Source organism: Eulemur rufifrons, chromosome 3, assembly GCF_041146395.1.
Source record: "Eulemur rufifrons isolate Redbay chromosome 3, OSU_ERuf_1, whole genome shotgun sequence".
NCBI lineage: Eukaryota > Metazoa > Chordata > Mammalia > Primates > Lemuridae > Eulemur > Eulemur rufifrons.
The window spans coordinates 84,015,988-84,043,566 of record NC_090985.1 but is presented as its reverse complement, the minus strand read 5'-3'; the positions used below and the strand labels follow the sequence as shown (position 1 = coordinate 84,043,566).

The 27,579-nt window shown below is 37.7% G+C and overlaps 1 protein-coding gene across 1 annotated transcript; it reads right to left on the bottom strand.

Moving 5' to 3' along the window:
- Positions 1–211: 211 nt before the first annotated feature.
- Positions 212–27,579, bottom strand: LACTB2 (lactamase beta 2). Its single transcript, XM_069466386.1, has 7 exons — positions 27,361–27,579; positions 19,727–19,890; positions 15,381–15,507; positions 7,007–7,185; positions 4,947–5,095; positions 1,036–1,117; positions 212–386 (listed from the first exon to the last, which is right to left on the bottom strand). The coding sequence occupies exons 1-7, from the start codon at positions 27,480–27,482 to the stop codon at positions 343–345; spliced, it is 867 nt and encodes a 288-aa protein (XP_069322487.1). The 5' UTR covers positions 27,483–27,579; the 3' UTR covers positions 212–342.

Below are 27,579 nucleotides of genomic sequence, written 5' to 3'. Positions count from 1 at the left end.
ACTATTGCCCACTGGTAATAGATAACTTATATCCAAATAATTACACAAATTTTAATATTTTTAAAGTAACCATTTTACATAGTCTATTAAAAATTGATAAATTGATTCTGAATTTTTGGTAAAATGTAAGATTAAGGTTAGATACATAACCTATATTATAGATGTTATAGATGTATAATGTAATTTATATATTTTAGAATAAATATGACATTATTGTAAATTATTCTAGGGTTATTGTCAGTGTTTTACATTCTATATTCTCTGTAAATAATCCATAGTTAAGAAAACATACCATTCTCTAAAAACAAAACAAAACAAAACAAAGCTTTCATTAATCTGAAACTAAAGGTTGGCCTTCCATTTCTTTTCAGGATCCGTGTTGCTAACTGTGGAAAGAAAATCAGAGAGTAAGAATTTAACAACAGGTAAGTAAATACACTGGATTTTAGGTTATCTTGTGGCTAGAAAAAGCATTCATTCTTAAAATAATTTTGTTGCTCAGTATAAAGTTGGTATTTTTTTTTTGTACACATAAAAACTGAGGCTTCTACATGAAATTCAAGTTTTGAACCTTTTGATTTTAAGGGTTAAACTTCTATAAAGATTATTAATTTGACAAATTAACACTAATAAATAATTACAGAATTACTGCTTTAATATCTTTTGAGTTTACTACCTTTACTACTGCTTAAAACCTTTGCCTGCTCTCCAATCTACCACATGTAAAATTCTTTGTGGTTTCCTGGGTCTGAGAGAAGAGAAGTTATCTTCCCACTACATGCCTTTGATTGTCATTCTGGTTGATAAGGACTGGAACCCTAAGAGAGATTCTAAGTCCTGTCGCAACTTTTGGTTCCAATTTGTGGTCAGCCGGCCTTGTGCTACTGACCTTCCTAGTTTTTGTCTCTCCAACTTAAAGAGATATTCAAGGGAGAAGTCTGATGGTGGCTGTTTTTCCTAACAGGAAACTAGTGCATCTGTGAAAATATTTTAAATACTGGCAATAAATGAATTAAAATTTGGAAGTATACTCACATATTTTTCCTTCTTTTTCTAGTTTTTTCAAATGAGGCAAGAGATTATGTTCAGCTGCTCTATGTAAATGTTCAGGAGTATTCTAAAAGAAAAATGAGAGTGAAAGAAAAACACTTTTTTTTTTTTTTTTAAAAGAACACAATCTTTTTGAAACTTTTAAAGAAAAACAAAATGCAGCAAAAGAAGAAAAGTTTAACTTAAACACATTTTTAAATAATAATAACCTAAAGAATTTCACTTTGTACATGTTTTGCTTTAGGACACTATATTCCTATATATATTTTCTACAGATAAGATAGACTGTATGCATCAAAAAGATGGTAGCCATGTCTGTTTCGTTCACTACTGAATACCCAGTGTTTAGCATAATGGTACACAGTAGGAACTTGCTAATATTTTATAAATGAGTGAATGTACAAATTATTCTATTTTATTTTACTTATTATTTTTTTTGAGACAGAGTCTCACTCTGTTGCCCTGAGTAGAGTGCCCTGGCATCAGCCTAGTTCATAGTAACCTCAAACTCCTGGGCTCCAGGGATCCTCCTGCCTCAGCCTCCCAAGTAGCTGGGACTACAGGCACACACCACAACGCCCGGCTAATTTCTTTTTCTATTTTTAGTAGAGATGGGGTCGTGCTCTTGCTCAGGCTGGTCTTGAACTCCTGAGCTCAAACAAACCTCCTGCCTTGGCCTCCCAGAGTGCTAGGATTACAGGCCTGAGCCACCATGCCCAGCCCAAATTATTCTTAGTTTTGATGATGCTACAGACATTTGGCCCTATGGTTTATTGATTAGGTTATAGGATAATATCCTTGCACATTTTAATAAAAGTATATATATTTTAACATTATAACTTATAATTTTTCCTTTACTTTTGTTAAAATAGCAATGTAATATTGACAACTATTACCTGAATGAAAAACAAAGCCAATATTCCTTTTATTTTTTTTTTTTTAGAGACAGGGTCTGGCTCTGTTGCCCTGGCTGGAGTACAGTGGCCTAATCATAGCTCACTGCAGCCTCAAACTCCTGGGCTCAAGAAATCCTCTTGCCTCAGCCTCCTGAGTAGCTGGTACTACAGACACGCACCACTGACTGACTTAACTTTCCTATTTTTTTATAGAGATGGGGTCTTGCTATGTTGCCCAGGCTGGTCTGGAACTCCTGGAATCAAGCAACCCTCCCGACTCAGTCTCCCGAGTAGCTAGGACTACAGGTGCACACCACCATGCCTGGCTACCTTTTATTCTTCAAATAAGGATTATATTTCTAAAGTCAAGCTTCTTGACTAAATTCATGTTCTCTACTCAGCTCCCTGAAAATGTTTTGCCAAGATTATCAAATTATCTCAGTCAAAATTCAATAGATTCTTTTAGTCTCATTATACCTGAAAGTCAACTGGCTAGTCTCTCCCTTTTGAATACCTCTTCTCTTTTTTCCCCCTTGGTTACCCTACCTCTCTTATATTTTAGTCTTCATTGGATATTCTTCCTAACTTATCTTAAACATTGATGTTAACAACGAGTTGTATCATCGGCTCTCTTCTCTTTATTACTCAGCCAACTCACCACAGCAATTATGCACTAATGATTCCCAAATCTAAACTCCCAACACCAAATTTGCCCTTAAGCTCCAGTACCATATACTATATCTACCAGTGTCATCTTCCAGATCTCACTATATGACTTCTCTGCCTAAGATCCCTGAGTGATCATTTCCAGATTATTGGCTAAAGCCCCAATTTTTTAGCTAGCAGTCAAGGCTTCCCATGATGCGATTATGCCTCCGTTTCCTCCCTTATTTCCTGGAACTCCCTGTCCATCCACATATGCAACCTGTGCTCCAGTCACATGTGGTTTCTTTGTGGGGTTTCAAACACATAATGCTCTTTTATTACTCTTAGTGTTTGAACAGATTTTTCCTTCCGTCTAGAATAACTTCTTTCTGCTCTATGCTGGCCTAGAAAATGCTTGCTCCTTCTTTAAGATTCAATTAAATAATAAGTTTCTGAAGGCTTTCCAGACAAGCCTTGTTACACTGCATCTTCATTAGGTAGGACTGATTTCTCTTTCTTTTCTGCCCTGACATACTATATAATAGGACTTGGAGGAAGGTGGGCATAGAAGAAAAACATAAGATCTGAGTATCTGACATCCGCTAGTTGTGTGCTCTTGGGAAAGTGACACTTTTTGAGTTTCGGTTTTCTATCTATTTAATTGGAATAGTACCATCTTTGTGAGGTAGAAATTTGAGGTACTATATATAAAGCACTTAGTACAGTGTCAAGCATGTAGTAATGTGCTATATAAATGGAAACAATTATGATACAGCCAGTATCACAACTATCTGTTGAACATATCTGTCTTCACTTAACCATGAATCTCTAGGAGCAGGGATCTGTAGTCATCTTTTTATCTGTTGAACGAATAAATCATTCTGTAATACCTAATGCCATTCCATATACAACAGTTGCTTCACACACATGCACAGTGAAGACTTATGAATACACACTGATAGGTCACCGAATATTGACAATAAAAAAAAAAAAACCCACATACCAAATACACTTCTGAATGCAGAATAAACTTTTTATTTTTTGAGACAAGGTCTTGTTCTGTTGCCTGGGCTAGAGTGCAGAGGTGTCATTATAGCTCACAGCAACCTCAAACTCCTGGGCTCAAGTGATCCTTCTGCCTCAGCCTCCTGAGCAGCTGAGACTACAGGTGTGTGCCACCATGGTCAGGTAATTTTTAAACATCCTTTGTAGAGATAGGGTCTTGCTATGGTTGCTCAGGCTGGTCTCAAACTCCTGGGCTCAGGCGATCCTCCTGCCTTGGTCTCCCAAAGTGCTAGGATTACAGCTATTGGGCCTGGCCAGAATCATCATATTTTTAGGCATGGGCAGTTACTTGATGCTCATTGTTGAGGGTTATCAGAGTGTTCTACTACCTGTGCTTAGGTTATGGGGAAAAAACCCTCAGTGTACCAATGTATAGTCTACAATGGCTATACTCTGGTATTATGAAGAAATAGACTGTTTCTCAATATTTAAATATTTATATTATTCTTTTGGCAATGACATTTAATATCTTAATAAACACTTTAACTATTCATCCCTCCTTTTTAAAACAAAGCACAATGAGTATGAATTAACTGTTTCTTGATAACTTTGGCCTATGGAACATTAAGGCCCTTTACTAATTGTAACTGGTCCCAGGTTGACTTTCAAAATTCATCTTTAGTTACAATCTCTTGTATCTTCTGGCTGTACAAGTTGTAGTAGTGAGAGTTTTTAAACCTAGGTAATCTTACTCCAAGGCCGACATTCTTAACCTCTAAGCTGTACTACCTATAGAGCAGACATCTAATAAACATTAGCTGAAAAACTGAATTTCACTAACTGATTGCCACATAGTGCTATCATACTTACAGTGATGTACTCAGAGGCCACTGAGGTGTAAGGCTCTTTCCCTATACTAAATTATTCATGTTCTTTGATATGTATTTTCTCTATTGTTGGGCATTGTTACTAATTCTTGCGGCTATTACTCCAATATTTGTCTCTAGCAGATCACCCCTTCTCACTTGCAGGTGAGGACACCAGATAATCAAGATGGCTAGAATAATATATAAACTTAATCATTAGGCTGTCATTAGGAGTTTCTCCTACGGAGTAAAGTATATAAGGTTTAATGATGGCTCAGGATAGCTATTTTTGTTCTCTAAGGCCAGTTTTTGTTTAACATCAGTGTTCTAGAAAGTTGAGACTGCTGGTTTCAAATCTAGACAAGTGGCATAACATAAAATTAACAGACTTGTTCTGATCTGGGATACGGTGAGTTTACCATATTTACAGCCTATTAAATAGATTATTCTAATAAATTCATGACTATGTACAAATGAAAATTACCTTGTAAATAATTTTTACAAGCTCCATTACTGTAAATGATTTTTCAAAGTTCTCATGAAATACTGTAAGAATTTGCTGTTCTCGGGTATTTCTGTGAGAAATGTACTGCAGAATTTTAGCTTCAGCATTGTGGATTACTGGGCCATGTCCTAAATTAAAATAATTATAAAAATTACTTCAACCAGATAAAAAATATTAAGTACAAATGAAGTTAACTCACTCTATTTCAAAGTAACTTATTTGATATAGTGAGAAAGCACACTAAATATACAAATATAAATTATTTGGAAAGCTATACAGGTATGAAGGATTTAAGATTACATATAATGCCTCTCAAATTAGAAAATTATAGCAAATAAAATCTATAGAAAATGTTACTGTGTACCTTAAAAAATATAAAACAAAAAATTAACAATAAAATATGGTAATAGAAACAGCAACCACAGATAATGTTTATAGAGTGCTTCATATGTGCTGGGCACTGCTCTAAATGCTTAATATACATTATTCTTACAAGAATCTCATGAGGTAGGTACTATTATTATCCCTTTTTAAGAACAGAAACTGAGGCATAGAGAGGGTAAATAACCTGCCCAGTTACATAGCTAAGAAGGCGGGGAGCTGCAGTTCTCACTTGGGAGCTCTTAACCACTGTGCTAAGCTTACTTATAAAAGACTGAAAAAGTGGAACGTAAAAGACAGCTTCATGTAAGTGACCGATACTAACAATTCACAAGACCCATATTAGAACTTTAAGAATCTTATGTACAGGCTAGTGATTCAGAAATTTTGATAACCCAGATTAAGTTACACTGAAATTTACTTCCTCTTTAAGACAATACAAATTAATATATCACACAAGTCTGCAAGTGCGATGTTTCAAATATCTGAGAACAAAGTATCTGGAAGCAGGCTAACCTAGTTATCATGTATGGAGCACGGGCTTTGATTAGACACAGACTATTATTTATTAGCTGTGTGGCCACGAGGAAGTCTCTCAATCTCTCTGAGTCTGTTTCTTCAGCTGTGTGATGAGGACACCACTACCTGCTTCACAGGGTTTTTGTGAGGATGACAGCTGTAAAGGCCTCTGTACAACCTGAGAGCTAGCAGGCTTTAATATATGGTAGCTATGGCTACAGAGCATAATTTACATAAAAACAACTGCTGTGCTAATAAAGCCAGTTCACTGGATTCACTAAAGCAAACACTCGAAGAACCTCTACCAGGTAGCCTCTTATTAACCTAGCTTCGATGTGAGTACACTGAATGCCTCTCTCTTCTTTTTAAAAATAGCTAGCAGCTTCCATTCCTTTTATGTCATAATATTAATCTAAATGGTCAGCTCCACTGTATGTTTCCTATTCCCTCAGCACTAGGAACTCATGAGAGCATGTAAGTATACTGAAGACACTGTACTGACACATCTTTCCATGGCTGTCTGGTTAGGAGCAAGTTTGAAGGAGTTAGAAAATTAAGTAACCTAGTCCTGTTTTCCTTCTGGGCCTTCTTACTCAGTCCTGTATCTTTCTTAGCTTTTGAGATGCAGAGGAGATTCATATTGTAAAGCAGTACAATATGAGATACTAACAACAGGTTTCCATTTCTGGAGAACAGAAATAAACATACTATTTTACAGCTGAGATGAAGCTCTTGATATTTCAATATTGTGAGTTAAGAAACTAGAGCTCAGAGGTCAAATGTTACCCAAGGTTACACAGCTAAAATGTAGTCCACAGTAGAAATCAAGTTCACAAAAATGATGGTAGTGTATGGAATGAAAAAGTTTTCCTGTTCCAATGTAAGTTTACTTCCTTTTTTAAACAGTTCTATTAACAGCTGCTTAGACGTTGAAAAATAACCCTCATATCTTATAAAAAGTTACTAATATAACTCTTGGCCTTCTCTTTAACTGCATGGCTAGATAAGACTGAGGGGTGTAATTTAAAGAAGTGGTTTATATGTATCTCTTCAAGGCTGAATACACACAGAGACAAGCCAAAATCAATCTTTCTCATCATTTGACACAAATGGCTTGCGAGATTTAGAAAATTACCCACCTGGATATATAATATCAGCTTTCATTTTCAATAATTCTTTTAGGGAGTTCATATAATCATAGAGGTCTTCAAATATAGTTGTTCCTTCCCCTAGGATGCAATCTCCAGAAAAGAAAGCATTTTCCTCTTCTAAGAAGAGAGCCATATGATCATCAGTGTGGCCAGGTGTATATATAACTCTGGTTGAAGAAAGAAATAAGAAATAGTAACAATTACAAACTACCAGACTTATGAGAAATTTTGAGAAGTAAATTATTCTCTATCCTTATCTTTGGACAAGACACAAATAAATGATGCCAGTGAGTTAAAAAGCCCTTTTTTTCCCATGTGCCCACCAAAAATTATCAGAAAATTGTCCCCCTTAACTAAATCAAATTTCTCATTCTCTTTATCAAGTATATATTTAATACTTCTCCCATCTTTTTTCCTTATTTTGTAATAGGCGCTGATTACAACAAATGTGGAAAAGAGAAAAGGAGATAAAAATCAGCAATCATATCCATCACTCAGAGAGAGTGCTTTTAATAGTTAATTTTTTCAATTTTTATGCATTTTTATATTTTAGAAACAAAATTGATATTGTTTTAATACCTGATTTTTGAATTTTTCACTTACTATTATTGTATTTTCCTAGGTACCATGTAAAATGTATTAAATAAATTTGTATGCTTTTTTCCCCCTGTTAATCTATCTTTGTCAGTTTTATTTTCTTACCCAGCCAGGGATTCTAAGAGGGCCGAGCCACTTTCTTTCCCTACGCTGACTAGGCCTGACCCTGAGATTCCCTCCCTGTCATTACAGAATCAAGTTTGAGCAAGAATTTGCTAAATCAGTTTAGGGAAAATCCCCTACTCTTGGTATCTGAACCCCCCTCCCACCCAATATCTTATTGCTTTGGCCTGCCTTCAGCAATAATCCTGTCAAGTAAGTTTAGCCAGAAACCCCCTTACCCCTGATGTTTCCTCTTAGTGATTTCCCATCCACTGATTCCCACCCTGTTCCTTGGTTATAAATCCCCACTTGTCCTTTTTGGAATCGTGGAGCTCAATCTCTCTCCCCTGTTGCAAGACCTCATTTTAGTAGTCCCTATACTTACTGCCGTGGCTCTCCTTGAATAAAATCTGCCTTACAGTCTTTAATAAGTGTCACAAATAATTTCTCTCTTTAATAGGACTTAGTACCATAAACTCTCACCAAGGCATATCACTGTGAAATTTTACAACATAGTGGACAAGAAGGAAAAAAGAACAAGGGCCAGGTGACATAAAAAGTTCAGGAATCAGAAGGGCTTCAGAGTTCTCAATTGCATTAATGAAACCAGAAGGAAATGAAACCTTGTATATAAAACTGAGAAGGAATATGGAGATACCTTAAACAGATACAAGTAGACCTACCATTTGATCCAGCAATGCCATTATCGGGCATCTACCCAGAAGAACAAAAGACATTCTGTAAAAAAGACATCTGCACTCGAATGTTTATAGCAGCACAATTCACAATTACAAAGATGTGGAAACAACCCAAATGCCCATCAATTCATAAATGGATTAGCAAAATGTGGTATATGTATACCATGGAATATTACTCAGCTATTAGAAATAATGGCGATATGGCATCTCTTTGGTTCTCCTGGAGAGAGTTCTATTCTATTAAGTGAAGTATCCCAAGAATGGAAAAATAAGCACCACATGTACTCACCAGCAAACTGGTTTCCCTGAGTGCACATTTGGGAATAACACCAATTGGGTATCGGACAGAGGTGGGGGCTAGGGGGAAGGGATGGGTGTATACCTACTTGATGAGTGTGATGCGCACTGCCTGGGGAATGGACACGCTGGAAGTTCTGACTGGGGGGGATGGGGGTGTGGGGGGGGATGGGGGTGTGGGGAGGGGATGGGTGTATACCTACATGATGAGTGCGATGTACACTGTCTAGGGAATGGACACACTTGAAGCTCAGACTCGGGGGGATGGGGGGCATGGGCAATATATATAACCTGAGCTTTTGTACCCCCATAATGAGCTGAAATAAAAAAAAAGTTAAAAAAAAAAAAAAAAAAAAAAAGGAGGCCGGGCGCGGTGGCTCACGCCTGTAATCGTAGCACTCTGGGAGGCCGAGGCGGGTGGATCGCTCGAGGTCAGGAGTTCGAGACCAGCCTGAGCAAGAGCGAGACCCCGTCTCTACTAAAAATAGAAAGACATTATATGGACAACTAAAAATCTATATAGAAAAAATTAGCCGGGCATGGTGGCGCATGCCTGTAGTCCCAGCTACTCGGGAGGCTGAGACAGGAGGATCGCTTGAGCTCAGGAGTCTGAGGTTGCTGTGAGCTAGGCTGATGCCACGGCACTCACTCTAGCCTGGGCAACAGAGTGAGACTCTGTCTCAAAAAAAAAAAAAAAAAAAAAAAAAGGAAATTATGGGGTACAGGAAAGAGGAGATGCAACACCGAAGAGAGGCAAAAGGAAGCCCTATGTGAGAGTAAAGAGAATCTGAGATGACAGCAATGCCAGGCCCGAAGGAAAACAAGTCCAGACTGGAGAACATTAGAAATTAGAAAGCTCAGAGGGAAGCTTCTTTCAGAAGATGAAATTGAGAGAATCTCTGATACATTTAAACATTCTGAGAGAAGATTTATATACTCAGACTTGAATAAGTTATAAATATTAACACATAGAAAACTATCCAAATAACAAAGAAAAATAATTAACTGTAGGAAAGCAAAAGTAAGCATGGTTTGCTATTATATAATACATAGTTCAGCTGTAAATAGTGTCCATAGTCATAATAACATGAACATTGCATACCGATCTAACCAAAACTATGACATTGAGAGGTTGGAGGATAGGAATGGTACCCGTAAGTAGAAGATGAAAACCCAATCCTAATTTTTTCATGAGAGGAAATTAATAAATACCTAAAATTGAAAAATCAAGATGTAGCAAGGAATCAAAAGTTCTCCAAGATCTGTTTCCATTACTGCCCTATCCTATTTAATTTCTTTCTCCCTAGAGGCAACCACTTTTACCTCTTTAGCTAATTATTTATATCAGTTGTCTGTACGTTTCTGCACAACAAACCTATACTATCAAAGGTAATTACATGTATTTCTCTTCCTCGAGACCTTGATGACCCTAGCCAATGATATCTAAATACATTTTCAAGTTTGGATGTTAGATTCTAGAAGCTATAACAATAAGCAAACCTTTAACGAAATGATCTGATAGAAGCAATTTAGAATATAAAATTTGTTTAGGTCAACCTTGTATTTAAAATATCTATAAGAAGAAGTACACAGAAACAAAGTTATTTGTGTTAAGCTTACCTCACAGGACCACAGTACTAATAAGGAACAGTGAAGCTCTACAAAAAAGATGTGTGATTGTCATTAGAAACTAAAGGCTCAGTATTTTCACGGGATTATTCTACCAAACATTCAAAGGTCAGATAATTTCACTAGTAAGCTATCCTATATTAGGAAAACTTATGAAGCCCAAAACTAACAAAGGTTGCACAAGAAGAAAAATATTACCCAATCTCACTAATATTGTTATAAAAATATTAACTAAAATATTAGCAAATAGAATCCAAAAGCACACTGAAAAATAACATATGACCAAATAAAATTTATTAAAAAATGTGAGGGTGTTCCAACATTATAAGACCATTGAAAATAATAATAAAGATACGGAGAAAACTAATAAGTTTATCTTCCTAGACATTAAAGAAACATTTGACAAATTTTAACTCTTAACAGTATTTAAGAAAAATAAAATGACTATAACTTAGAGGAGTTTCTCCTTTGCCAAAAAATAAAAATCAATCAAATCCTTAATATTAAATATTAAATATGTAAGGTGTTTAAAAACTCTACTAAAAATGTAATAGGTATAAGGTATAAGATCACATGATACTAGTATAATGGGAGCAATTATTTTTGAAAGGCCAATGCCTGACATAAGAACTATTATGCTTTTATTTCCAAGGGTATGCTTCAGGTATTGCAAACAATTACAACATTATAGTTGCTCCAATAGTGAGGTAGTAAAAAGCTGTTAGAAACCATCTCTTTTGCCTGATTAAACTCGCTGTAAGTTGTTAATAAAAGTTATGTTAGATGAAAATAATTCCAAGCGAAATTATGAAAATAATTTCTAGCCAACTATGAAAATATGTATGTGTGTGTGGGTATGCGTTATGTCTTATGGACAAACTTATGAACACAAAAACTCATTTGGAGAACCACTCTTTCAGATTCTTCAAACTGGTTTCTCCTTCACTGTGTTTGCAATGCTTCCTTTATTTTCTGTGCCATCCCTCCACCACACCAGAACTCAGTGATGGTTTTCTGTGATATTTTCTAGGTTGGAGGCAGTAAAATTTCTTAAATTAGGCGATCAGACATTACAATTCTCCAGTCACCTGGGTGGCTAATGCTTTAATTTATATGAAACTGTGTTAAAATTCACTTCACATAGGCAGGAGGAGAAAAGGAAATGACATCAGATGTGCTCTGCTAAACATCAGAGGAACTGCAGCTGTGGCCTTCCCATTCATCAGGTAGAAAATTTATCTACTGCTGCCACTTCTGTGATAGAGTAGACTTTATAAGAATGGCTGTCTTAGAAAATTCAGGACAGTGAACAAAAATTGTCAGATTGACTTTTCTTCAAGAAATTAAACTTCATTAGACAGTTCCGAAAAGTTACATTCAGAATCAAATTCTTACAGAAAAACCTTTCTAGTTTTCTACTCTTTACTACAAGGGTTCTTGGTGGGTATTATCTCTGCCCCTACTGCGTTTTGCTTTTTTCCAAAAGTTGGCAAGTAGGCAAGATCAACTCAATGAATACTTGAGGATTAGGCAGATTTTAACCTTCTGCTTACCGAATGTTTGCTCAACACCAAGTCTTCATGTTAATGTTTAAAACAATTGGGTCTCTCACTAACTTCATAAAAATGGAAATTGGAAACCATGGTCATCAGAAAATTAAATGTTTTATTCAGTCTTTATCATAACTAGAATTTATATTTTGAGAAAAGATTATTTACTAATAGTCATTTTAAAAAGTGTGTCTGCTTTTTTGATTGTGTTAGTCCCTCCAATTCTTAACACAGATTTCCACATTTAACTTATCTTAATCAGAATGTGGTAAAACAAAAACTAAATAGAATTCAGATAATTTTGAGATCTTTGGCATCACTTTACTCCATGAATCCAAGACAGTACTCAACTGAAGGGGAGGCAGTGATAGGAAGCTTGGGGCACCGATACTGTTTCGTTTCTTCATCTGAGTGCTGCTGATATGAGTGCTTGTTCAGTTTGTAAAAATTCATCATGTGGTACACTTATGTACACTTTTAGGTATAGATCTAATATCCATGATTCTATGACAACTGTGATAAACCAGTACTGTGAGTCCCAAACCTCAGAGACAGAAGTCTCAATGAACCACTTACCATCTCTACCCCTTTTGTTAACTTGGCCCAGGGCTGGTGTGCTATGGAGGTAATTCAGTATCGTCAAGAATACTTTTTGAAATAGTAATGTAATGTTTGTTTTCCTTTGGTGTCATGAGCAAATTATATGAGATGCTATTGTATTTTCAACATGAGCATTTTAAGGAAACTGTCCAGAAACCAGCTGTTTTCTAAATGACATTTTGTAAATCATTGGCATAGTGACAAAAGGGGGCACTAGTTTGAAAGAGGACATGGACACTCACTACTTCATTTTCTCATTCTCATTCATCTGTTCATCTACGTGCCTCTTCATAGGTATTTAGTACATACAGGATAAATATTCAGTGCCTTCTATGTGCCAGGGACTGAGGATATGAAGATGAACCTGGTATCTGTGTCAGAGAACGACTAGCTAAATATCAAACCCATTTCCTCTTTTTCCTGGGTATGCAGTTTAATGATATCTCTCAGCCTCTCTACAGTTAGGGAAATAAAACTTACAATCAGGAGACAAAGAACTATATACTCAATATCTTTTAGTGACTACTAAATGGACAATTCAGCTAATAAAAACAGCAGGAGTTCAGAGAAAAGAAAAAACAGGAAAGGATTCATAAATACGATAGAACTTGATGTGTACCTTATCTGTTCAGCAGGATGGGTAAAGATACAGAGAAGGACTTGTAAGTAAGGGGAACAGCATTAGTAAAGGTGTTAAAGTGAGAATGAGCAAGTACATGTGCAACAACATAATGCCACCAACTTGTCTAATGCAAGTGGTATATGATGGAATTTACAGAAAATGCAATACAAGGCTTAGTTCATGAAAACCTCCCATGCAGTATCCCTTCCATGCTCTTTTCTACTTGCTGGATTGATTGAGGTGAGCATGGTAACCTTGAAAGGCAAGCGTTGAGGAGGGTGGAATCACAAGACAAAAAGAGCTTGAATCATTACTTGCAGGAGGGCCAACCAGCTAATCACAAATCTTTTCTGGACTTTATGTGACTGAGAAAGAAACATATTTCATGTTTGAGCCATTCTACATTTCTGAGTTGGTTTGCTATGGCAATTGGCCTTAACTAATATTGTGAACTTAAGGAGCTAATTACCTTCTAAGAAGACACCTACTCACACAAAAAGCCACAATTTAGTAAGTGCTATAACAAAATTTATTATGAAAGCTGGAAGCAGTTAATTCCGCTCAGAAAGGGTTCTTGAAGTAACTAACATGTGAACTGGGTTTGCAGAATAAACAGATAAGAATTTATTAGGGAGACAAGTAGGCGGAAAGGAGCAATGCCTAGTAAAGAAGAAAATACAAAGTCATGAACACACATGATGTGCCCAGGAGAAATTTGCATATGGCTAAGTATTTTTGCAACAGGAGTTACAGACTAGAAAGGTGGTCTGGGGCCAGAAGGTGGCATGGTAAGGAGAATTAACATTATCTTGTATGCAGTGAGCCATGAAAGATTTCAAGTGACAGCATAAGAAGGGAAGATTGGAATGGGGAGAGCTGGAGACAGGAAGATTAAGCAGGAAGTAGTGGTAGAGGACATGAAGAAGAAGGGAACAGCACTGACAATTTTTTTTTTTTTTGAGACAGGGTCTTGCTGTGGCCCAGGCTGGAGTGTAGTGGTGTCATCATAGATAGTTCACTGCAACTCCAAACTCCTGGGCTCAAGTTATTTTCCCACCTCAGCCTCCAAGTAGCTTGGACCAGTGGTCCCCAACCTTTTTAGTACCAGGGACTGGTTTCATGGAAGACATTTTCCACAGCTGGAGGGCTGGTGGGGTGGAGCTCAGGCCGTGATGCCAATGATGGGGAGCTGCTGTAAATACAGATCAAACTTCACTCTAGCTCACCAGCTACTCACCTCCTGCTGTGCCCTCCCAGTTTCATGGAAGCCAAGGGACAGAGGTAGGTAAGGGGTACGGCAGAGCTCTGAGACCTGGTCCTTAACAGGCCATGGACCAGTACAAGCTTGCTGCTGAGGTGTTAGGGACTGTACCACCACACCTGCCTGATTTTTTTCTATTTTTGGTAGAGATGGGGGTCTCACTCTTGCTCAGGCTGGTCTCGAACTCCTGAGCTCATGTGATCTTCCCACCTTGGCCTCCCAGAGTGCTAGGATTACAGGTATGAGCCACTGCGCCCGGCCTGAGACACATTTTGAATCCCTCAAAGAGGGCACAGGGGATTATGGGTCTTACCTAAAATGTACTTACTTTAGGTATGGGTCTTTTGGAAGTAAGAACATGGGAAAGCCCTAAATTGATAGGTAGATCCCTAAATCACTCAAGGAGGAAATGTTAACTTTTTAAATGTAAATTTTATTTAAAAAATGGTAATCATAATGAGCAAACAATTTTAAAAGGGTATGTAGCATGTGTAGTCTTTTTTTTTTTTTTTTTTTTGAGACAGAGTCTTGCTTTGTTGCCCGGGCTAGAGTGCCGTGGCATCAGCCTAGCTCACAGCAACCTCAAACTCCTGGGCTCAAGCAATCCTTCTGCTTCAGCCTCCAGAGTAGCTGGGACTACAGGCATGTGCCACCATGCCTGGCTAATTTATTTTTCTATATATTTTTAGTTGTCTGGCTAATTTCTTTCTATTTTTAGTAGAGATGGAGTCTCGCTCTTGCTTAGGCTGGTCTTGAACTCCTGACCTCGAGCGATCCTCCTGCCTCAGCCTCCCAGAGTACTAGGATTACCGGTGTGAGCCACCACGCCCAGCCGAAGTCTTTCTTTTCCTCTTTGTCAAGCAACCCATTTGCTCCCCTCAATGTTATACCAGATTTCTTTTGTATCCTTTTGAGGTATTCTTCACAGTACAAATCTGCTTTTCCCTCCTTTTCACAACACATACATAGACCCCTTGCCTTCCCTGGCTAAGGGACATTTACTTACCTTAGAGTGGCTCCCTCAGTCTTAATTATATCTCCATCTTTCAGATAAACATATTGTTGCTCTCCATTTCCTATAATTTCTTCTCTATGAGGATTCCGTGGGAGTTTTTTAATACAATAGGTAGTGTCTGGTCACAAAACATGTGAAATAATATTAAGTCACACTTTAAATGATAATTTACCCCTTTAAGAGATCAATTTTCATAGAGCTAACGACTGTGAAATGACCATGTAAAACACTAACATCAAGAAACAATATAGCACAAAGTTCTCCTAATGTCAAAAAGATATGGAAAAAAAAACAATAGAAAAATGGGTTGAATTATAGCAGCTTATCTCTGGGATGTAACTATTTTGTATTTCTGAACAAAAGAACTCTTTATTCTCTCAGGCCCTGCTAGGTCTACATAAAAGTCTTTTGTGTTTTTCTAGTAACTCATGGTTTATACAAAAATTTGGAAGTAGTACTTCATAATTTCAGCTGGTTTTGACATCCTAACAGGTGTTGAAGAGGCAGTAATGCAGAACCTGGGAACTTTATTGAGGTGCCTAATGTATAGTAAAGAAGTCATGGCAGTAGTTAGTAACAAAAGGATGACAGCGTTAAGGTCCTTGCTGTGAGTGCTCAAAGGGAGCCCCAACTCCAGGGCTAAGATATTAAACCTTTAAAATAACCTTAACCCACATGACCCCTCATGACAGACAAAAAAATCTATTAACTAACAATCCACAGTGGAGTGCCAATTATCTAATCAGTATACTATGTATAGTGAATACAAGCTCCATAACCTCAAAGTACTTAAAAGCTGCCATTGTTGGGGAAACAAAACTTACAATCAGGAGACAAAGAACCATATACTCAGTATCTTTTAGTGACTACTAAATGGACAATTCAGCTAATAAAAGCAGCAGGAGTTCAGAGAAAGGAGAAACAGGAAAGGATTCATAAATATGATAGAACTTGATGTGTGACTTACTGGTTCAGCAGGATGGGTAAAGATACAGAGAAGGACTTTTAACTAAGGGGAACAGCATTAGTAAAGGCATTAAAGTGAGAATGAGCAAGCACATGTGCAACAACATAATGCCACCAACTTGTCTAATGCAAAATACTGGCTGGGAAGAGTGGAGATAAGTTGGATAGGTAAGATAAGCTCAGATCAGGGAGGGCCTTAAATTGCCTTTTGCCTAATAGAGGAACTTAAACTTTACCATATGTGACCACTGCATGCTTAGTAAGACACTGAAATAGTGTTAACAGGTTGATCAATAGAGTGGCTATGAGTGGGGAGACTAGAGGGGGGAGATCAGATCAGGAGGGGACAACTGCAATATACCAGCTGGAAGGTAAAGTCAGGGAGGCAGCACTGAAAATATGGAGGGAGAAAAAGACATTTAAAAGAAAAATTGACAAGGCACAGAAATCTGGCTAGCATGGGGGATAAAGGAGACAGAAACATTGAAATAGAAATAAAATGAACAACCCCAAACTCCATTACCTTGCACCTTAGAGGCCAAAGCAAAACAATTATATGCTTTTTTGGGAACTGACATTATATAACAAGATTGAAATAGTAAGTTTTGTTTGTTTTGTTTTTAATCTGTATAATTTTATCTTTCAGTAAAGGAGTGGAGGTATTACATTTCTAATTATGAGACCTTTGATAGATAATCTTTCAAAAAATTCACAATTATCTCAAAATTATAAAATAAATATCATACTATAACTTTGCATCAGTTTTCAAAATTATGTGCAAATATAAATGAAAACACATATCTTAGTCACAATAGTCATTAACAGACAGGTTGGAAAATGCTAAAAGCAATCACATAAGAATAATTATTTTTAGTAATTCATTGAGATAGAATTCATACTATAAAATCCACCGTTTAAGTGTGTACAACTCAGTAATTTTTTAGTACATTTAAAGAACTGTACAACTATCACCATTATCTAATTTTTGAAGCCCCTAAAAGAAACTCTGTACCTAGTGATAGTCTCCATTTGTATCTTCTCAGCCTCTGGCAATCACTTACCTACTTTCTGTCTCTATTCTATAATTATTTTAACAGGAATAAACTCTCAGTTATTTGTTAAAGTTTGTATAATGGATTAAAACATCATTGGTAATGCTAATTATTTAAGCTAAAACAAACATGTGATATTGTTTATGTGTAATAATTTCTAATAAAAACACATTTTAATTGAATAGCACAGAGGCAAATATTTGACTCCGAGGATTCAACTGTGAAACATGTGGCAAAGACACAACCTCAGCTGCAAAATAATTTTTAATTATCAGATACCAGACCATATTTTACAACTGTGGTCCGCAACCCCCAGGCTGTGGACTGGTAAGCGTCTGTGGCCTTTTAGGAATGGGGCTGCACAGCAAGAGGTGAGCGGCAGGACAAGCGAGTGAAGCTTCATCTGTATTTAAAGCCATTCCCCATCGCTTGCATCACTGCCTGAGCTCTGCCTCCTGTCAGATCAGTGGCAGCAATAGGTTCTGCATTATGGTGAGTTGAATGATTATTTCATTATATATTACAATGTAATAATAATAAAGTACACAGTAAATGTAATGTGCTTGAATCATCCCTAAACCACCCCCCATGCCACTGGTCCACGGAAAAGTTGTCTTCCATGAAACCGGTCCCTGGTGCCAAAAAGGTTGGAGACTGCTGTTTTACAAGATTTACTTAAAAACAAAGCAAAAAACTCAACTGGGAATACATAGTTTTCGTGTCTAGTAAAATTCTGGTTTCCTGCAAGACACTAGGAGTTCCCAAATTATATCCTGATTTTATTTTAAAATTTTGTAAGCAGTTTGCTTTGAAGTTACTGTATCTTCCCATAAAGATCTTATAAATGGCGTTTGTATTTTTGGTGTGGCCTATAAAAATACAGGTTGTTAGGGAATGATTCTGTATGTTTTCATTATGTGACATTCTAGAACAGGCAAAACTAATGTATAGTGAAAGAAAGTAGATGAGTGGTTGCTGGAGGTTCACATAGGTATTTACATTTGTTAAAACTTACCAAGCTGTACACTTAAAAAGGGCACGTTATGTATGTATATTAAAGCTCAATAAAGTTGAGTTATGAAGGAAAAAAACAGGCAATAAACATTTTAATTTTTCAAATTGACCCTCATGCTAAAAGAGTTGACTAATGTAACAAAGCTAATTAAGAAACCTCAGAATAGTTTTTTAATTCACAAAATTTAATAGGTAGATAGACAAGACAAGGAAAGTCAGAGTGAGAGATTATATGAGTCCCCATGGCACTCAGTTCCCTTGGATTGGAAGAAAGGAGGTAAAAGGGAAAGAAAGTTAGGTTAGACAGTTTTATATAACTTGTAGTCTGATAATATATTAAGTGTGGTAGCTGAGACTATCTTTGTATCCCAATTGTAGTCTCAAGGCCTAAAAAACCTATTTTTTAAAAATAATATTTGAATGCACATGCAAGTCTTTGTGTGAATGAACATCCTTGACCTCCTTGCTATGCTTTAAACATGCCAAGCACACTCCCATACCAGCATCTTTGCTCCTCCACTGCCCTCTACCTGGCATGCCCTAAACTCAGGAGCTTACTCTTTCTCCCTGTCCAACCCAGAAATGATAGCCCCTGCTCTCTTCCACTTTACTCTCTCCTCTTTCTCTTCTTGTAGTTTTATTCCATCATAATCTGATCTATTATTTATTTACCATTTATCTTTCCTGCTGGAATGAAAGGTAGATAGAACAGTGCCTGACATATAAAAGTAACTTGAATATTTGTTAAATAAATGAATCTAGGTATATGATGGTGGGGTGAGAGAATAAGGTGAGACATGGTAAAAGGTCAATACTGAATAAGTTTCAGGGACAAAGACTTATCAATACAATGACATTTCACCTCAATTTCAGTATATCTTAGTAATTAACTTCAAGTTATGAAAGGCCTGAGAGCATCTGTTTAGAATGTGGACAGTAACAGCACTTACTTCACAGTATCCACATAAAGTGTTTAGCACAGTTCCTGGCACAGAGTAAATGCTCAACAGTTGTTACTTATTATTAATAAGTCTGAAGCAGTAATTGTCACACAGACTAAATTAAAACTGACCTTCATCACTGAGAAAAGAGAAAGAGAGGGAGAAGATTTGAAACAGAAAACAGGACTTTTCCTTTCCTTTGTTAAAACTGGGGACAGTATTCAAGTCATACACATTTCTAAAAGTACCATTTAAATACATTTAGTTTATATTAGGTTTATACATTACTTAGCTCTGTAACTGAAATAAATTATTCTCCAAACATAGCTTTCCTTAGTGAGCTCAGTGAATGCTTTCTGTTTACCATTATTAATGCTTTTACAAATATCTTCTATGCCGCCAGTATGATCGCGGTGCCAATGAGTCACTACGATTTCCTGTATTGCTGTGTTAAATTGCGTTAGAGCCTGCTTTAAACAGCTGATATATTCTGGAATTGCTGGTTCTCCAGTGTCAATGAGGATTCTCCTGAAAATTAAATGGAAGATAATCACAAAATTGGAACAGAGTTAATATTAGCATATTTCTCACACAGATAATTTATATTAAAGAAACTGCATAAATTGTTTTGCTTTCAACATGCTTGTAACCAGCCACATGTCACTTCAACTTAACTACAGTAATCACCATAAGAAAGCTGTTTGAGGTCGGGCACGGTGGCTCATGTCTGTAATCCTAGCACTCTGGGAGGCCGAGGCGGGAGGATCGTTTGAGCTCGGGAGTTCGAGACCAGCCTGAGCAAGAGCAAGACCCCGTCTCTACTAAAAATAGAAAGAAATTAGCTGGACAACTAAAAATATATAGAAAAAATTAGCTGGGTATGGTGGTGCATGCCTGTAGTCCCAGCTACTCGGGAGGCTGAAGCAAGAGGGTAGCTTGAGCCCAGGAGTTTGAGGTTGCTGTGAGCTAGGCTGACGCCACGGCACTCTAGTCTGGGCAACAGAGTGAGACTCTGCCTCAAAAAAAAAAAAAAAAAAAAAAAGCTGTTTGAAAAATATTATAGCTAAGTCTCAACAAGGAATAATAGCAGTAATCTTGAACACTTACATAGCAATTAAAATAAACATGGCACTGTTCCAAGGACCTTACATAATTTAATTGCATTCCTCCTAACAACTGTTTAAGGTAGATATTTCATGATTATATTTAGAAATTAAGTAACTTACGCAAGGTTACTCAGCAAAGAAATGGCAGAACCAGCTTTCAAACCCAGGTATTCTGTTGCCAAAATATGTGCTCTTATATTCTCTGCCTTTGAGATCTCCTATCTCAATATATCTCAAATGTCTCACAGATATGAAAGATTTGATTCATGGAATCCCTAAAGAAACCCAGTCTTCAGCACTAGATACATAACTTATCACTGAAGTTTACCTTGGCACCCTTAAACACACGAAAATGAAGACTGTAGCGAAGCATGGGGGAAATGGCTGTTTTAGTAATATTTTTTTGCTTGTGGTTCTGAACCTTCCTTATACTTTTTGTTTGCCCTTCCTCACTTTTTTATGGGATGGCCTTTCTCTATGAAGTTTTCCTGAACTAAAGATATCAGGGTGACATTTTCCTCAAGAACCAATTCACAAACTTCTGGCCTAATTCATGTTGTTTCACAGTAACACCTCACTAATTGAGGCTGGCGAGAGATTAGTCTTGATGAAATGTCTGAGTCATTCATTCATTCATTAATGACTGATTATAGATTACCTACTATGTGTCATGCCTTTATTTCTTGCAGTAAGACAAAACCCCTAACATTCTAGTGGAGGCTGGTAAGGGTGAACTGTGCAGGAATGAAAAAGAACAATAAAAGTAACAGATAATAGAAAGCATTTTACAGAGCACTAAAATTGGGTATATATGACAGGAAATAACTGGATGGCTATTTTATATTGGATGGTTTGCTTCCCTAACCCTATTCCCCGAGCCCCACAGCCAATAAAAACAAACTGGCCTCTCAAAGGGGAGGAAGGTAGTGGTCTTATGGCCTATTGGCCTCTGTCTACACTCTAAGCTCACAGGGCAGTGGATAAATTTCAGAAGCACAGCTTTGAACTGCGTTCCAGAGACAGAAGACCAGATGGTTACACTGGTCCAAGGGGGCATTGTAAGGTCCTGTTGGCAGTGGAAATGTAAGGAAGAGATGGCTTAAAGAACATTTAGAAGGTGCAATCAACGGGATTTTTTTTTCTTTTAAACAAGAGGCTGTGGAAGAGAAGGGAAATAGATAATGATTCTGAGGTTTCTAGGTAGGATGATTGGTGTGCCATTATGCAAGACAGTAAACACTGGAGGGAGCAAATTTGAGATGAGTTTGATTTGGCTCACAGTGAATTTTGATGGCATTCCTAGACATCTTCCCTTGCTTATCCTCCACAGCAATTATTACTATATAACACATTATGTACTTACATGTTTATTTTATCTATTGCTCATCTTCACAACTTCCACCACCCTACAAATTTGAGCCTTATGAGGGCAAGTACCTTGTCTGTTTGGTTCAAGGAATTTACAGATTTCCATATCTATAATACATTGTGCCATGCTTGGCACTGTGCATATTTAGTCACACTAAATTAAAAATATGCAAAACTATAATAGAACGATACTTCCAATAATATTCTCTAGCCTACTATCCTAGATTTTAGCTGCCTCCATGAATTTGGGGTTATTTACCACAAATTCTTCTGCTCCTTAATTAGTGTCACTCAAACTGTTTTGGGGGGTCTTCTGTGGACCTTGAGAAGAATCCTTCCATGCTTCAGATCAAGACCTCTCAAATTTTTTCAAACCATTAAGGTATCTTTTGATTACTATTTTTGAATCCTTCCCTTCCCCTCCTTCCAAGAAACTCTGTTTTGCAGTATCTCTGTCATCTAAAACTGAATTGAAATCTCTGTATTTTTAATTACAGACCAGATCATATCATGCTTATCAAAAGTCATGACAAAATTAACAGGGTTAGTGTACAGATTTGACAAAATCTAGTAGCAAAGATAACAGATTTTTCAGAATGCCTGTGCTGCCTGTTTGCAGGTAAAAGTGTGAGTGACCACAGATAGGCCTGTCGCTAGAGAACATGGTTCCTGGGCCTTCTTTTTAGTCTCCTAGTGTTCCTGTCTTGGGCTAATAAAACTAAGAGTAGCAAAGAAAGGAATCTCAAAGTAAGGAAAAATGACTCTCACAAGTCCTGAATTAAACACTGTCTGTTCAGAACAAAAGAGGGGTGTCTAGATGCTATAAAACCTAAAAAATGAGTTTGTATCAAGCATTAAGGGGAAAAAAAAGTCACACTGATAACACCTTACATTGCCATAGCAATTTAAACCATCTGGAGCTTTCATATATGTTAATATTACCTCTTTTGATCCTCAGATCAACTCTAAGGAGGTATTATTATTTTGCTTTACAGAAAAAGAAACTAGTTTTCCGAAATGCTAAGTGATTTGTTCCAGGTCATATAACCAGAAAGAAGCAGTGCTGGGACTAGATGTTCAGCTATAAGGTCCAGTGACTTTCCCATTCAAAACACTGCCTCTCTGGTGGAAGAGGACTGCTTATGTAAGCACTAGATTCATTCCTCATGTAGCATAAATAAAAGTTCAGCTATAAATTAGAAAAAGAAAGTTCTCAGTTTCCTCCTTAACAAATAGTTATTCTATCTGTAATGTCTGTAAATAGCTATTGCAGATTATTAGATACTATTATTCCTATGTGGGCTGGCTGAATTTGCTCTTCATGGCCACAGATAATATCCCTATCTCGGGAGGTCATTTTGCAAATGCAGTTATGCTAATAAAGGGCTCAAGAGAAGAGTGTGAATGAACCCGTACAGGTCTACAACTGAATTGCACTAGAGGACAGTGCCTGGCACATAGTAGGCACACAATAATCTGCTACATGGAGAAAAAAATTCCTCAACTGATGGGAAAGCTGGTGGAATCAAATTCCTCTTTGTAGGTATTTTATATCAATATTAAGATAGCTATTAACTGGTCTCTATTTGCTGTTACTCTTACAAAATCATTAGATAGAAGTTTCTGAGCACCTACTCTGAACCAAGTGTTGTCTAGATGTTATCAGGAAAGCAGAAGTGATGAAAATAATAGCTAACATTGTATGTTTTCCACATGCTAGAACTTAAGTACTTTTGGTATATGCTTTTTCATTTAAATTTCACTGAATCCTCATATCATCCCCATGAGGTAGGTCCTATACAACTCTTACTGTAGAAGTAAGGAATCTGAAGCTTTAAGAAGTAACTGTCTTGTCTATAAATGGAGCCAGGATTCTAACATAGGTAACCCAAGTCCAGAGTTTTAACTCTATTCCACTAGACTGCCTTTTCATATAAGATACACTATCTGCCTTCAAACTATATACAGTTTTGAGAGGAGAGGTTAAAATTGCAGCTTTTGGAGGTTCTCGAGCAGAGGAGGAACATGGAAATACTCTAGACAATTTGGTTATCATTTGTTGATTCAACTACTTATTGAATACCTATGTACAAAGCATCATGGTTAGGTCTAATAGTGCTTTAGTGAAATTCATTTGGCATCTATGGGCTGATCACATGAGGAAGGAAGATCAGCTAAAACTTTATCATCCAGCAGTTCTAGAATCATAACAGTGAAAATTAAGATGTAGGGAGCCCTCATTCATTCAGCAAATATTTACTGTACTACCCGTGTTGTGTACAAGGCTCTGTGCTAGATGCTGAGGATGTAACAATGAATACACCTTCACTGAATTTACGTTCTAGTGGGGCATGAAGGTGTGGAAAGACATTAAGCTGCTTGAACAAAAAAATTTTATTATTGTTGAGATATGGGCCATGAAAAATATGGAGTGCTAAGGTAGTATATTACATTGACCTAACCTAGTTGGAGAGGACAAGGAAGACTTCCATGAGGAAAGGATTCTTCAACTGAGCACTGAAGGATGAGTGAAGTTAGCTGGGTGAAAAAGGGAGGAATGAGTGGAAGACAGAGAGGAAAGCATGAAAGCTCTGAGGCAGAAATGATACAACTCATCTGAGGGACTATGGGGCCAGCAGGGCTAGAATGGGAGAGGTTCGAGAGGAGCCTGATGAAGCAGATGGAGGCCAGAATATGCAAAAACTCCCAAATTTCTGTCAAATCACAACTTGGTAAGAGAAAGAGAGAGGGGGGAAAAAAAAAAAACCAAAACACAACAACTACGCTGGCTACCTGGGGGGACACTTAATTGAAGAGAAACAAAAGGAGATGCAGAGAAGCCAGTTAGGAGGCCATTACAGAAGCCTTCTCAAGAGGTGCACTGGTTTGGACTGGGTGATAGCAAGGGACATGAAGAGATCTTCATAACAGCTTGGATGTGTGGTAAGAACCAAAGAAATGTCAAGGAGGGTACTTAGGCATTTCCCTTGATCAAATGTGGGAATGGCTCTGTTTACCAAGATACCGACGACTGGAGAAGGATCTCATTTAGTTTCCTGTGAAAGCCTATGCGTTCAGTTTGAGAAACACTGAATTTCAAGTGGCTCTCAAGAGTCATCCAAGTAAAGATTTAAAAGTCAACTACCTGAGTGTGAAGATAAAGTATGGATTTTGCCTAACCTGGAGCTATATATTTGGGAGTTAATAATAATAGGTAAAGCCTAGAAAGTATGCAAGATCATCTGGGTAGAGAATACATTATGAAAACAGAACAGAGGTTAGGATTGCATCTTGAAGAACTCAAATAATTAAAGATCTTGTAAAGAAGATGACTCTATAAAGAATGAGAAAGAGCATCTAGAGAGGTAAGAAGAAATTTGGAGAATGTGGTGTTGGCAAATAAAGGTGGGAACAGTCAATGGTGTCTAAAGATAATAAAGCTCAAGGAAGATGGGAATAGAAAAATGCCATTGGATTTAGTGATATAAAAGCAACCAGTGATTTTAGAACTGTTTTGTGAAGTGGAACAGGTAGATACCAATCTCAGAACATCTGCTTTGGACCCAATTAATAATTATTTCTGGCCACCATTTACTTTATACCTTTTACTTTATAGAGCAGTATCACCTGCACTAATTTATTCTAGCTCAACTATATGGAGAAATAATTTAAATAGTGTGATTCCACCAGCTATTCTACTCCATGAGTTTATGAAATAATGTTAAGTAGTTTAAGATGGTAGATCATGAATCTGTTTTTCCCAATCAGTTTCAGGTCCTTTAAGTCACTTTTAGCACAAGCACTTCGCTATGTTGAGTGTGATTCTAGTGTTTAAAGATACAGTATGTATTTTTCATACAACATGGCCCCTAAATGCAAGCCAACGTCATCTGGTTTTCAAACAGAACCAGCCATCTGTTTCAACACTGGAAGAAAAGCAGGTTGTGCCAAACTTATTGTGACAGTACATGGATCTCCAATATGGTGTTGTTCTAAGAGACTTTCTAGGGTAATTTCAACTAAATGCCATTTTCCACCTGCAACAGTGACTTGGAACTAGTTTAAGATGATACACTGAAGAGAGAATGTCTGTGGATTTCCTGGTTGAGGGAGTCCCAGCCAAGACACACTGTCTTCTAAAGAGCTGGTATTTCTTCTGCTTAATACTCTATCCTCCTAGATTCTGGAGGCAGCCCAAAGCTCTTGTACTTACCTGACCCTACTGTGTTCACTCTGCACTCAACCTTTTGCCTGCCCTCTCACTCTACTGCTTCTAAAATTCTTATTTACTGGAAAAAGGCAAACACAGTAGATATTTCCAATGAAAACTCAATGAGCTATACTTATTAAATTCTTTTTAATAATCAATTATTATTATTATTATTTTTTTTTGAGGCAGGGTCTCTCACTATGTCACCTGGGCTAGACTGCAGTGTTGTCACTGCAATGTGAAACTGCTGGGCTCAAGCAATTAAAGCCACAGCCTCATGAGTAGGTGAAACTACAGGCACATACCACCATACCCAGCTAATTTTTTCTATTTTTTGTAGAGAAGAGGTCTAGCTCTTGCTCAGGCTGGTCTCAAACTCCTAGCCTCAAGCAATCCTCCAGCTTCAGCCTCCCAAAGTGCTGGGATTACAGGCTTGAGCCACTGTGCCCGTCCCTCAATTACATTTTCAAAAATATTTGTAATGTCTTGACTGCACAATTAAATTCTCTGCTTAAGAGGAACTATATCTCATTTTAATCTTGTATTATCTAGGTTATTTAGTAAAGACTACAAAAGTTGCTCAATGCCTACTAAGACATACTATGCAGTAAGCCAAGCCTCCCATTTATCAATAATTCCATTAAAAGAGAATGCAGCTCAACAAGAGGGAAAATATCTTCTCAGAAATACAAATACGTTGTCTGCAAAATAACTCAAAGAGGTCACACACAATCTGTAACTAAAACCAAAATTAGTTACGTTCAGCTCCTCTTTCCCACAGGCTAGGGGGGTTCTTTCGGGTTTCACAAACTCAAGCAATGTGGAAGCCAAGAAACTCCTGCCCTCTGCTGCTGAGTTTAGGAAATGGCCTCAGCACAATTAAACCGCTTTTGTGAAAGGAAGTTATACGCTGGGCAAAAACATCAGTGAAAGTCAGGTGAGCAAAGTAAACGCTTCCTTGGACTCAACTTCAGCAAATACTAATTTCTTAGCAGATTAAACACGCTCACCCTGGCATTCAAACATCAAGTAAACTAAAATCAGGTTTCAAAACAGGAAGTTAAGGTTTGTTTTCATTATATCTCCCTAAGTTAGAGAGGTTACCACCCTGGGCGGTCGTAATTTGGCGCAGCTCGGGGATCCGGACCGCTGCGTGCGTCCCGAGTGGGGCTGCCCAGGCCGGGGGCTGGACGCTGCGCTCCCTGCTGCGGGCGCACAGGCCTCTTGGCCAGGGGCGAACGGTTGTCACAGCCCCAGCTTGGCGGGTCCCGCGGGGGGTTGTTGATACTGGGGCGGGGGGGAAGGGACGTTTACCTGGGGCCGGTCCCCACTAGGTAGGTGTTGGTGCCCTGCAGGGTCATAGGACCCGGGTTACAGCCCAACACACGCACCACTCGACTGGACAGCCGCTCGATGCGCTGCAGCACGGCGGCCATCTCCGCCTCAGCCGCCCGCCGCGCGTGACGTACCCTGCGACTCGGCACAGCGTGGGCCAACCAAGCAGGCCGCGGGTCGGGAGCAGCGCTCACGTGA